Genomic DNA, 13,554 nt, shown 5'->3' with positions numbered 1-13,554 from the left:
ACTCCTGGTAATCCCCAAACCCATCATGTTTTAAATTTAAGACTTTATTACCCAGAAGATCTTTGGGCTAATACTTCTTTTTGATGCAGATATTAGTGTTTTCAGAATTCAATTAGTGTTCCTTAATTAAATATCAACAGAAGGCAATAGGAGTTTGTTTGTTTGTTTTAACTTTGGTGACATATTAGATGCTGTTGAATTTATTGTACCTGTATAAAGATAGATGTGATTTGCAAACCAGAATGAGGATTTTCAGTAATTCCCTTGGGTTAAATGCATATCCTTATTAAATTGGACATTAAAAAATGTGACTGAGTAGCATAGTTTAAAATATGTCTGCAGCATGGTGTGTGATGGTTTTTGATGATTTGGGTGTTCACTGCTCTGTTAAGTGATCTATGAAGTACTGCTACAACATGAAGCTGTCTTTTGAAGCACAGTAGCAATCAAAAAGGCAGTGTGCTTACAGAAGAGACACATTTTGATCAAGATCACAAGAGCAAAGTATTTCCTTCCCAAAAGACTCGTGTATGCTAGCTGAATACCTTCATCTTCTCATCTTCTCCTTGGGTCCTCCAAAGATTAGTTACAAGTTAAAATTATTTTTGGGGGGAAGGACTGAAATTTGTTTCCCAAAATTTAAACCCAAGGTTCAAGAAGGCATGTTGACAAAGCCATCACTTTTTCATTCTCTAATTTAGCTTAGGCTGATTTTTACGTGCACACAGATAAGTCTGTCTTCAGTTGTACGCCTGACATACCCATCGCTTGTCGGTTATCTTCTGGAAAGTCCTTCATATTTAAAGGTTCTAAAATTGCCACTAGTTTTGTATTTTTAAATTATTTCACTGTATGATGTTCAGGAAATGCACCTGCTTTTGCAGCCCTGTACTGATTTGTCTGGTGTGAGGCATACCTTTTCCTGCTCTGCAGTGGGAAGGAGAGACTTTCATGGTGCTGCTCCTCACTGCCTGCTGCCAGGTGTCTCAAATGTTTCTGAGCAATCTTTGGTCCAGGCTTGGCCGTCCTCTGCTGCAATGTCACTGGTAAAATGTCACGCTGCAGAAAAGGGCATGACTGCAAAGTACTAATTGTTTTCAGATGAAAAAAAAATCACATTATTAACTGGATGCCACATTCTTGGATTTTTCTTCATTTCTGTTTTTACTCATGACCCTTGTTTTCAGACACCAGATAGTGCTAATGCCTGCCAGAAGGGAAGTGCTTGTTGGACACCTTATTCTTGTTGGAGTTTTGCCCCTTGTAGTTAATGGGCATGTGTTAGCACAGTTCCTGAAAAGCCTGATGGACAAATCAGGCTCAGCAAAAGTGGCATGTACTCCCAGTTTCTGGGCTAGATTATTTTATATTAAAAGCACTATGGATGATAGCTAACACAAACTGAGCATGGCATTTATAGGAAAAAAATGGGCTGCTGATTTTCCTAAGCACATCTCTGATCCAAAGCCTTGGACTCCCATATCCTGTGATTCTGTGACATGAAGCTTGTAGAGAGTGAGATTAAAAAAATCAATTATCATGTTGTCATGATTTCCTTTTGAACCTCAAGGGACTTTAGAGCACAGGAAGATGCTGACTTGCACTGGATCAAACTGATAGTGAAAGTGTGGGTTTAGACACGTACTTAAGAGTAGGCTGAATCACCTTCTGGATGTGCCAGGCTTTGTGCTTTAGATTTAGTATTAGGCTGAATGACTGTCTTAAACTAGCTGTGTAACTTCAGAATAACTAAATTAATTCAGCTCTCAATAACCTCAGTATGAATCAGTAGGTTTGAATTGAAATCTTAAGGTTTGATTTTGTTTGCCTCATCACCTTGTGGGTTCTTGGCAGAAATTCAGTTTTCCTTTCCTCTCATCCACTTTAGGATTAGTGGCCCATTAGGTCCACTAATCTTGAGCAAGCCTTGCAAGAGTAACTGCTAAAGACAGACATTATCCTTAAGTACTGAGAATATTGAAGGATAAGCTGAGTACCTGCTGATTTTTTGTACCTCTCAACTGATATTGCAGAAACTGCAGTCTAACCTTGGTGGGATGATGCTTGGTGTTGAAACATCACTTCCATCATTTCCAGAGGATGAAGGAAAGGATAGTCTCCTGCACATCATGACACTACTGATGTTTTTTTTGTTGTTTTCCTTAATGCTGCAGATGCAGCATAAAGGTGGTACTGTAATCATTCTATCTTGTTTACATGTTTGGTGTTTATTTAATCTGGACTGCAAGAAGAATAAATATTTGATGTATGTAAGTGAAATACAACTAGAATCAGTAGCTTTAAGAAAGTCCTGTCTTGGTTTCATGAAGGAGTGGTCAAAGTATGCATTATTCTAAACTTTCTCTTATAAACATCTTAAGAACTAAACTGATAAAATAAGTTTTTAAAAATTCAATCTAAAGCCACAACTTTTCAACATTATCATGCATTTGAGTGTACTGGGTCTAAGCCATGAATCAAGATATATCTGTCAGATTTCTATTTCATTAGAGATTATTTTATCTTGCAGTTACAATTTTTAGTTAATTTGTGTGGGGCAAAGAAATCATGCAAGGATTCACAAGTCTCCACAAAACTGCTTGACAGGTTTCCATCTAATTTATGACATTGAAATTGTCAGTGGTCTGTTAATGGTAACTCCTATTTCAGATGCATTCACCTTTTACAATGCACTGAATTTTCCCATTTCCCAGTTGCTTGAACCATTGATAACTTAGAATGTTTATTCTGCAAAATGCTGAAGGAATATCAGAGAAAGATTGGGCAAAGGAATAAAATGCAAAGGGGAGCTACTTAGGGAGGGCAAAAGAGAGAAAAATAACATTTTCCTAATGAAAAATGTCTCATATTTTCTAGGTCAAAACTGCTACTATTGCTACAGAGAGGAATGGAAAACCGGAAAACAATTCCATGAACATTAATGCTTCCATTTATGATGAGATTCAGCAGGAAATGAAGAGAGCTAAGGTGTCCCAAGCACTGTTTGCGAAGGTTGCGGCAACCAAAAGCCAGGTAAAACCCCCAGGGCTCAAAGAGCTCTATGTCCTGTGCAATTATTCCCCCAGATCAGTTTCCATGTGCATTAACATGGGTAGCTGGGTCAGTGTACCAGCCCAGTACAACAACTCAGAGCTTCTTGCCGAGTCTGGAGGCAGCCTTTGGTTGCCCTGGACCAGGCAGGGTAGAGAAGCAGCTTCCTGAGATCTCTCTCTCCCTTTTCCCCACCAGCCAGACACCTTCCCTGTGTGCCCATGGGTCTTGGCATGTCCCAGAAGGGATCAGGTTCATCAGTTCTTAGCTGGTGTGGATGTGGCAAGAGCTGTGGTCCAGATCTGGGTATTGCTGCCAAATTAATCTCGAGGCTTTGGTGTTTTGCAATCACATGTGCTGCAATGAGGAATGATGGGGTGCTGGTTTTTTGCATAAAAATATTTAGTCAGACCCACTGGTGAGACTGTGCATGAGGTGGACTGTCAAAAAAAAAAAAAGACAAAAATAAAAGAAAATACCCACAAAAATTACAGTTGTTCAAATTATAGCTGAGAAAAAATGCATACTTTTGTGGAACACAATGTCTGTTTGGTTATCTGCTTGTGTGCATACATATGTGTTGCATATTCCGTTTTAAGCCTTTGTTTTGTGGTTTCCTATTCTGTTTTCTTTAACTGAAGATTTTCTGTCAAGTTTAGTGGCAAGAGGGAAATCAGCAGGCACTTATTGGGTGTGATTATCATAAATGACATGTCTTCTGAGAAAGATCACTGGAGTATGCGAAAGCATTGATTTAAGTGAGTATGTACTCAAGAAGTAAAGGAAAAACATATAGAAAAATGAGAAAGACTATGATTATATAAATGCTTGAAACAAATCCAAAGGCACCAATGGTTGCAATGTTGAATTTTCATATTAGATCAAGTGTTAAATCCACTTAATCACTACTTCTTTGCTTTTCTAAAATTACTTCATGGAAAAATTCAGCACCTTCCAAGGGAAGCTGGTGAAGCTCAGTTAGACTGATGTTTCTTGGGCTATCAGCATTTTAGTGCTGGTTTTCTTTTTAACAAGGCATTAACTTTTGATGTCTGTGCTGTTCACATTTTGGAGTTCACTTCATTGTACAGAAAGAATGTTGTCTCTTAAGTTATATGGTGTAAGGAGCATTTAAAGGGATATTTTGGAAATGTTGTATCAAAATGATTAAACTCAAGCTGTGGACTGTAAAAATTATAGCTTTATAGGCCACATGCCTGCCTACCCTTCAATCACTGTCAAAGTGATAATTTCAACAATAATATGTTTCTTTTATTGTGGGATTCTAAACACCAAGTGCTGTTTAAACATTAAACTGAATTGTTTATGTTAGTGCTGTACTCAGTGTGTCATACATCAGGCCACTATAATCTCCCATGGAATGTAAAAATTCTGTCATGAATCATGGCTTGTATATCGGAAATTACTGTAATTTTGATTGGAAATTACAGAGCTCTTGAAATGTTTCTAATTATGATAGAATGTTACAGCAGCTCCCAACCTGTGTGCTCCTCAGATGTCTTTATTTACATGTCAAAACTTGAGATTAGAGAACTGTCCATTTTCTGCACCTTCCCCTTTCCACTGCAGTCTTCTGTAAAGCTAAGGTATGAAGCCAGTCTATCAGTCCACATAATTTTGTTCTGATCTGATTTGTGCAATAGTATATTTATTTAATTTCAAAGCCTTAAAATTTCTAGGTGGGTCAGCTCTTCCAGTGCTGACTTTTAAAAAGACAGGCAATCTATGAAGCCTGAAAGCTTCCAGAGGATACCGTGCAGGTTTATTTGAACATTCATATAAAATTTAGATTCTGGTACAAACTGCTACTAAGTACAGAAAACAACACCAAACACATAGTTCTCTTCCATTTTACTCTGATGATCATACCTGTGTTCTCAGGGGTTATTTTTCTCCCCAGTTTCAGCAATGCAATATTAATTTATTTGTCTAGCAAGCTTTCAGGTCTGTAGTTAGATAAAGTGTACCAGAAAGCTGCTTTGCAGAAGTAACTTCCAAGGTAGACTAGGATGTGTTGGGTCTTCTCAAGATAGCTGACTGCTAGTAATCCAATTAATAATCTTCAAATATGTAGCATTGCCATATATATTAAAGATTATGATGGTGGTTATAATGATATAAAGATTATATATTTCCAGTCTTTTACATGTATTGTAAAAGATTCTTCATTGAAGCTCTTCAGTGGTTCGAGTAAATATTTCTTGGGGCAAAAAAGTCTCCCTTGCACAAAAAAGAGGCTTGTTCAAACATACTCTCTAAGAGAACCTCTCTTGAGAGAGATATCTTACTAATATTTTCTTAATTTCATACTCATGGTTCCATACTCAGAACTGGAAATCCTGAGATAACCCAAGTTATAGTGAAAAGTCTGAAGGACACATATTAGAAAATGATGTGTTGATTAACAGTTTCGTTTTTTAAATCGTTAAAATGGAACATTGCTGGTTTTATATTATTTGGGGTATTAAAACTTGATTAATTTCTGAGTGCAGTCTGGAGCTGTGGCATAAAACCGTCTACGACCTAAACCAGCTCTGCGAGGGTACAAAGGTAGTTGCTTGCTGGAAGGCCTTGCCATGTTTTTTTTCCTCAATAAACTGTTTTGGGGCTACATTAGATTGGATGTCTATGCAGTCAGCATCTGCAAGGTGGCTGGGCTTGCCTGAGCCAGGAGACTGCAGATAATGTTCTGCTGAGTAGAGCACTTTTTACAGAATTGCTATTAAATGATGGGCTACAGGAGTTTCTATTTGGGTAACACCAAGGTAAAAAATGAGCATCTTCCCTTGTGCTGTATTATTGCCTTTGGCAAAAGTGGAACTGGGAATCCTGGGATAATACTTTCATTGCAGTGAAAAAGTCCGGAGGAAACACATTAGAAAATAACGTGTTGATTAACAGTTTTATTTTAAAATCCTCCTGAGTGGTGAAGGACCAACCGCGTGTGGACCTGATGCTCAAGAAAGCAGCTGAGTTCTGGAGCCTGGTGGGGCAGAGGTCGTGGAATCAGGCAGAGGTTGCAGGGCTGTTAGAGAGATCATGTGCTGACTCAGGTGAGGGATGATTTGTCTTCTTGAAGTTTCACAGTGCACTTCGCTGGCAGCTTGTTGCCTTTCCCAAAGGAAAGGGCCTATCTGGTACATGGGTGTGAATGTGTTTGGGGACACAGCTAGGGCATTCCTTCAAATGCTGAATTCTTTTCCCATGCAGGAATGCATACCTTCCTTATACATTTTAAGTTTCTGTGTTTTTAAAGATTGATATACTATCTACAGAATGCATCGAAAATCTGTTAAATTCAAAATATAAACTTTAGAAGTTAATATGATTATACTGAGGAGCTAAGGAAGATAATATAATTCAAATTCCTGAAACACATCATATCTTTGGGGAGTTCTAGGACTTTAATTGGCAAAGCACCTAATGTCCATGTTTAAAATCTTGTGGTTTTATTGTAGATTGTCTGTCCTTCATGGGTTTTTTGTTAGATTATGTTGAAAAGAGAACTTTGCAAAAGGGCACACAAAAGAAAGACAGAAGGATTTACGAAGTGTTTTGTCTCTTCTCGCAGGTTGTTGGTTCTTAATGATAGAGTGGCAATGCCAACAGTATTATTTGCTAAAATTTAATCAGCACACCTGAATAATTCTAAGTTAAAAGAATCCACACATAAAATTGTGTGGCATACTTTACTTTTTCAATTTTGTCATATTGAATTTTTACCAAATTTATAACCTGAAAGTCTGATTCGAGTAATTATGAAAGCACATTCTTAATTTCGTTATTAAAAAAAAAAAAAGAAGAAAAAAAGTTGATTTGTGTAATGATCATTGAGGTATCATGGTTCAGTAACTGTGCAGTGGTTACAGTGTTCTCATGTGGGAGCCAGGGATGAGTTTTCTTGATGGTGACAGATGCTGAAAACTAATTTTATTCCATAAAAACAGATAAACAAGCAAAACAAAACCCCCAGACTTAAGAGCCCTGAGAGATAAGGCAGGTAGAGACTTGTAGTGTTTCTGTATGTTTGTTATGTTTTGAAAAGTTAGATTTATGTTATGGCTTATCCTGAAAAGCTGTGGCTAGCACATGCTAGTATGAAGCAGGGAAGAAAGCAATACTTCACTGAAAATCAGGTTAAATTGCTAAAGCTTTCTTAAATTGAGGAAATTACAGTTTGCAAAAACTGAAGTAATATCAAGCTCTGTACCTCTGAGAGTCCCATGCACTACAGTTTAAGGCTGCTAGCCTGCATTATTTGCTTAAAGAAGTTCAATTTGTAGTAAAATAAACAGGTGAAATCAATACTCTTCTGCAGCGTGGATCCTGCTGATAGCTTTTTATGGCCCCATAGATGCCAAATGCCCTCCTTTCTCACCCGGTGAAAATGTCTGTATGAGGAAGGTGAGACACTTGGTTCTCGCAGAATCATGCTTTGATTTTAATATAGATCTAATGGAGTGTTACTCATGCATGCAGAAACCTCATCTAATGACGTAGAGTTCTGACCTGTTACTTCTGAGCTGTTGTGTTGTGTTGCCCAGTTTCCTGTCCTACCATCGCTTTGGTTAGCAGTAGTTTCATGTACAAAGTGTGGAAGCAAAATCATGGGTTTCAGACCGTGTTAGAGACTCCATCCTGAGCCATCAGGCAAGTATTTTATGCAGTGCTATTTAATTAGAAGCGTTTGACTTTTTGCCATTTTACAGTTCCGGAGTGTTCTCCTCCAGGAACCTGTGTGAGGAGATCTGATGGGTAGGCACTAGGCAGAGCATCTAGCACTCATGAATAGATGGGAAAGAGTTAAATGGGAAGGGAATGCTAAACATTGGCACTAAAAATGCTTTTGGCATGCAAATACCATGCTTTTCCTGACATAAATATTTTCAGAATAGGCCATTAGAGTTCAGGTATATAAAACCCTGCTTTTACTGGAAATTTTAATGTTGTAGTAAACCTAGAGATTTACAGTGAAAAATTGATGTCTGTTATCTCACTTTTATCTTTTTAACCAGCAGTTTTATAAATGCTATATCTTTGATCTGGCTTTTTCCATCTAGAGACTAAGCTATATACTCTAATAGGAAAGTAATTTTTAAACAGCTTCCCACACTGAACAAGCACGGTATTGTGGATCTGGCACAGAGATGTAACATGCCATTACCGCAGATATAGAACAATCTATTCAACTATTTTCCAGCTGGAGGAAAAGAAACCTTTTTATCACCAGGAGTAACCCTCTGGTAACAATGTGGCTTTAGGAGGGGATCTTGAAATTTATTTCCAAAGCTGTTTCCTCAGGGCACTGCCCCTCAGGCTGCCCAGACGGGTGCAACCTGCAGGGCAGGAGGGGGCTCGGTCCTTCGCCCATCACCCTGTTCTCCATCAAGTTCTCTCCTGCCTTTGTCTCCCTCAGAGCAGCTGAGTCACTTCCTGGGTTTAAATCTTGGCTTAAAAACCTTCTTTTCTCCCCCCCCCCCCCCCCCCCGCCCCTCCCCAAACCTCAGTGTACAATGGATTCTCTGTGGAGCAGAGAGGGATGCTGTTCAGGGAGACGCGAGGTGGAAGCACAATGTACTCTGAGGTCTGCTGTTTCACAGGTCCACCTGGAAATAAACCCCTCACCCTGGTGCAAAGGTAGCAGTTAGAAAACATTAGCTGCAAAACACACAATGGCATCTATTTTTTATTATTTTTTAATGTTATTTTCCTCCCCCCTCATTGCCTGGGGGCGATTGCTCTGGCAGTTGAAGAGGTGCCATGAGCAGCAGGAGTCGGGGTGGGATCGGGTGTCAGCAGGGATGCAAGAGGAAGAGTGTGAACTGAGAAAGCAAGATGGGCTTTTGCATGTGATCAAGAATTGCCCCATAAAGCGGCGTGTCATTCAGTGAAACTGTGAAACTTGGCAGATAGAGCTGATTTGTTTCTTTCACAAAATACCGAGTTACACAGTCATAGTATGTTCTGTCTTGCCCAGGTCGGAGGAAAAATGTTTCTGGTGGGGGAAAAAATTAATGTTCCATGTCCTTCCTCTGACCCATGTCCTAGTCTCTTTTACAGCATCTCCTCTCAGAAATAAGGAAATTTCAGAAAATTTCCTTAACTTTTTTTTAAAAAAATTACTTCTCAGAAAGAGGGTAGAAAAATTGAGTTTAGTTGACTATTTTATCTCTTGATCATGGTAGACCTAAGAAAGGGCTGACATTGATCCTGACTATATCCCACGTTATTAATATGGCTTTGGTGGAGTGGCTTGGCTTCAGCGAGCCTTGGGTTCCCCCTAATAAAGGGTAGACAGCAACTTCATGAATCAACAAAGATGCATTGAAGAGAAACAACCTTAAAATCCTCAAGGTGGTTCACATCAGCATGAAATTGCCCACGTAAATCTACGTAGAGGAGGGAGAAAAAGACATTGAAACCTGAAATAAGAAAAAGGAAATAGGCACAGAATGGAAGATACTTAATTGGCAAGAGGATTATAATGACCTCTTCAAACAGCTCCTTGGAGCCAGGTAGCCCTTTCAACACATAAGGCAGAGGCTAGATTTGTTGACACACCGATGAAAAAGTGTGCTTCCTGAGCATGCTTTACACATGGGGTCAAATCTGCTGAGGCTGGAGGTTCCTAGCCAGGTGGGTGGCAGCAGGAGCTGTTCAAATGCTGCCGTTTGAAGGACTGGTAGGAGCTTCAGGAGACAAAGTGTATTTGAGCCCTGAGGAGAGCCTCCCTGGGGGGATACGGTGCACACCTGCCCTGATCTGGTTGGGAGAGTTAATGCTTAATGCTCTCACGGCCGCAGCCTGTGGCGCATCCCTGGGAGGTGCTGGGACCGCTGAGTGCCTGGCAGGATGCGGCCCGCAGGTGTCCAGAAGCAGCAGAGTGGGGGGTTTTGGTTGGATGGTTTCTGTCTGGTGGAAAGAGCATAAATGAATGAGAGAAGCTAGGAGAAGTACAAGTTTAAGTTATTAAATGTACAAATGAGAAAAGAGAGCCAAGAAGAGAAAGCTCTTTACAAAATATAAAATTATGTTAAAGCAGCAAGACGGCACAACATAAGGAATGTTTGGTACATGTTATTGAAACTGAAAAATCAGAGTATAGAATGAATTATAATTTAGCATAATCCATAATTTTACAGTTTTCATTTTGAATTATTTATTTTATATGATTTGATTAAAGATAAAACTGGCTGACAAGATCTCTAACATCTCTGCATGTCTTAATGTCAAATGAAAAAACTCCGTATTATAACTTCACAATTTTAAATCTTTCATTTGTATTATTTCTATATACCTCCCTTTTATTTTTAAAGCATATTTCAGCTACACATTGTGTACATGCAATTCCATAACCCATCAGGCTTCAGTGTTGCCTCAGTACCTCTGATTCAGTAAATCAGATCATAGGCAGCATGCTGTCATATAATAAGGTGTCTGATCCTTATTACCAGTTTGTTGATGCACAGACTCCTTCAAATTGACCATTGCAACACATGGTTTCCCCTGAAACTAGCTGTGATAATTAGCGTGGCTCTAATGAGACAGAATGTCACTGATCTTGTGCTGAACTGTCGAGTATCGACGCTACGGATGGGAACTGTCAAAGCTTGCCATCTGTGACAGAGCTTGGCATATTCCATTTGCAAGGTAGAGCATGCTCAATAGACTGTTTTTAAACAAATGGTCCATTTCTTGATTAGGGCTCTGTGTTCTGTTACTGTGGAAGACTTTATATCATAGTTAAACTTTTTGCTTTTTTTACCCCCTTTTTCTTCTGCTGGGGTAAGCTTGTTAGGAAATGAAAACATTACTGATTCTCAAACCAGTCCTTCAGTCTTCTGTTAGGCTTTTGGGGAGAGGTGGGAAGGAGCTGATCATGTATTTATTCTTCTTCCTTCCCCCAGTTATCTTAATGTATCTCTTCTAGGGCTTGCATTCCCACAAGCCTTTTATCTGATTTTTTTAAGCATTGAGGGGTAGGGATGGCTGAGTTTTGAAGTATAGAGGAACAAAAATTAAAAAGTCTCGGGTGACTCCTCAGTGCAGCAGGAGCATGTGCACCTGGGATGAAAGATTGAAAAGGTCAGGAGAGACTGGCACCCAGGCTCCCGGGACTGGCCCTGCAAAATGCCGTGCAAAAAGTCCAGCGCTGCTTATCATTCCAAAATATGCTTTGTTGCTTTTTATTTCCTCCTTCTCTGGCAGACCACACAGGGCTTGTTCTGAAGAACATTTTCACTAATCTGATCAGGCAGCCAAATACGCCGGGAAAACTGCTTTAATGATCCCACTAATTACCTCAAGTCAATATGAACTGTATTATTAGACTGAGGGAAAATATTCCATTAGGTCTCCCCCTTGGGAGTTTCTCCGCTTTGTGATGTCACCGAAGCCTTCGCCCTCTCGCTTGTAATTAATTTTATTTACACACGCAGGCACGCACAAGGTCACACCTGCACAACCGGAGCTGGCCAGGGAGCTAGTGGCACTCAGGCTTAATCAGATCTGTCATAATTACCATTCTGCATGTTTCTGACACACGCTGTGAAATATTTCAATTTAACTGCCGCTACCAGCACAACCAGATGTAGTGTGAGTGTGGCTGCATTGGAAATATTATTCCTCAGGATAAACTCTCTCCTCCTCCTTTTTCCTCCCACCCCCTCTCCCTTTTACAGCTAATGTGGCACAGAAGCTGATGTATCCTGTAAATCTTGAATGCAGTGCTAGATTGATAACAGCAGATTAGACAGTTTAACCACAAACAGCTTGTTCATTTTTCACAAATGAAAACCACATGTGGTGTAACTAAAATTTCAAGCTTTTTTTTTTTTCCCCTCCTCTTTGGGTTGTTGTTTCCTTTTGTGTGTGTGTGTGTGTGTGTGTGTGTGTGTTTTAAGGTCTGCCCTTAGCTGTAAAGGGGTGAAATAAAAGAGTAAACATACAGGGGGAAGAGACAATTCTGTCTTTGGAGATTATTTCTCCCTGACCATTAGTAAAACCTTCCCTGTTTTGGCAAAGAAATCATATACTGCACAGGGGTTTCACTCACTCAGACTTTCTAATCTTTGGGGTTTATGCCCATTTTTTAAAGAAGTCATCCTACTGTGCCGGTTTTCAAAATAACAAGCCAGCAAACACCTCGCTTTAAGAAGAGCTTCTAACCAAAAAATATAGTCCTCACTGCTACCCAAATTTAGCAGAAATAAAATTTTCTGCCAAAGTTTTTCACCATGGATTTTGTCTCCTTGCTAACCCTTCACTGTACTTCTTCTTTTGGGGAGAAGATTCTTTTTGAAAAAGAATCCTCAAAGTGTTTAGAAATTTTGGCAACTGGATAATTAAAATATTTATTATTAAAATATTCCCATATTTATTTTGAAAAATTTCTCATGAAAAATTAAATATTTTCTTATGAAAACACTTTTTAGGAAACTAGAAATTTCTGTAAATTATTTTGCCTTTTTTTCATAAATTTATTTTTTCAGGTAAATTTTTCAGCTTTCCCTAATTAAACAGCCATCAGTAAGGTGTTTTTTTTTAAACTATCTATTCTTTAGTAGATCACAGTTGGCTAGTTTTCCTGCACAGAGAAAAAAATTATGCTGTTTTGATAGAAAGTTTTAATTATAAGACTCTAAAACAGTTTTTGCAGCAAGGAAAAAAATGTAAGTGTGCAGAATGAAACTGAGCAGATTCTCCGAAAGCTGTTCCAGGTATTGTCAGGCAGGAGAAGTGGTGCAGTGCATTGGGTAGAAATTAATCAAATCTAATCTGTAATAAGGCTTCCAGTAGAGGTTTAAAAAAAAAACCAAGTAGCTTTAGTAAGAGGTTGTTTTTTCATTGGCAGTGATTTGTGATGCAATGGCAATATTGAAAGTGCAAGAGCCAGGGAGCTAAGACTCAGTGTTCGAAGTCAGTCGCATGAAGGTGAACAGGACAGATTTTGAAAGCCACTGAAGGTGCAGTTTGTGGCAGGAAATTTGGCTATGTAGATGGCCCCCCGGGCTGCTGCAGACAAGGTTAAAGACCCATGCTCATACCAGTTAACCAGCAGCTACTGACTGCATTGCTGACTGCATTACTAGTTCCCCAGAGCTGAGATGGTCAGTGCAGGTGTGCCATCAATGTCCCTCACTGCATGGCAGTGCCATCTCCATTAGTGACTCCCCCAGGATCTGTGCAGGCCCCAAAAAGAGTGGAAATCCTATTCTGGAGGTGCAGCCAAAGCCATGGGAGTGCTGTGGCTGCAGATGTCACAGAAATTTCGAAGTAAGTTGAAGAGGAGGACAGGAAGGGCTCATATTGGACAAGGCAATGATGAAATGAACCATCAAGATTCTTGCAAAGATCTGGAAATACAGCACTCATTTCTCCAGAAAGCTATTCAAAAAATGTCATGCAGTTGGGAAGCACTGAATTGCCAGAAGAATAAAGTATGGCACCCTCTCCCACTTCCACTGAATCTTTTATTTTTAG

General features: G+C 39.4%; 1 protein-coding gene across 1 annotated transcript in view; it reads left to right on the top strand.

Annotated features, from left to right (window-relative positions):
• Positions 1–13,554, top strand: part of SATB1 (SATB homeobox 1) — a 73,357-nt gene that overhangs the window by 43,706 nt on the left and 16,097 nt on the right. Inside the window, exon 10 of the mRNA XM_062496201.1 lies at positions 2,878–3,033. Within this exon, the coding sequence (XP_062352185.1) occupies positions 2,878–3,033 (156 nt within the window). The remainder of the gene's footprint in view (positions 1–2,877; positions 3,034–13,554) is intronic.

This window comes from Cinclus cinclus, chromosome 1, assembly GCF_963662255.1.
Source record: "Cinclus cinclus chromosome 1, bCinCin1.1, whole genome shotgun sequence".
NCBI lineage: Eukaryota > Metazoa > Chordata > Aves > Passeriformes > Cinclidae > Cinclus > Cinclus cinclus.
The sequence above is the reverse complement of the archived record's forward strand: the minus strand, read 5'-3'. Positions and strand labels throughout refer to the sequence as shown.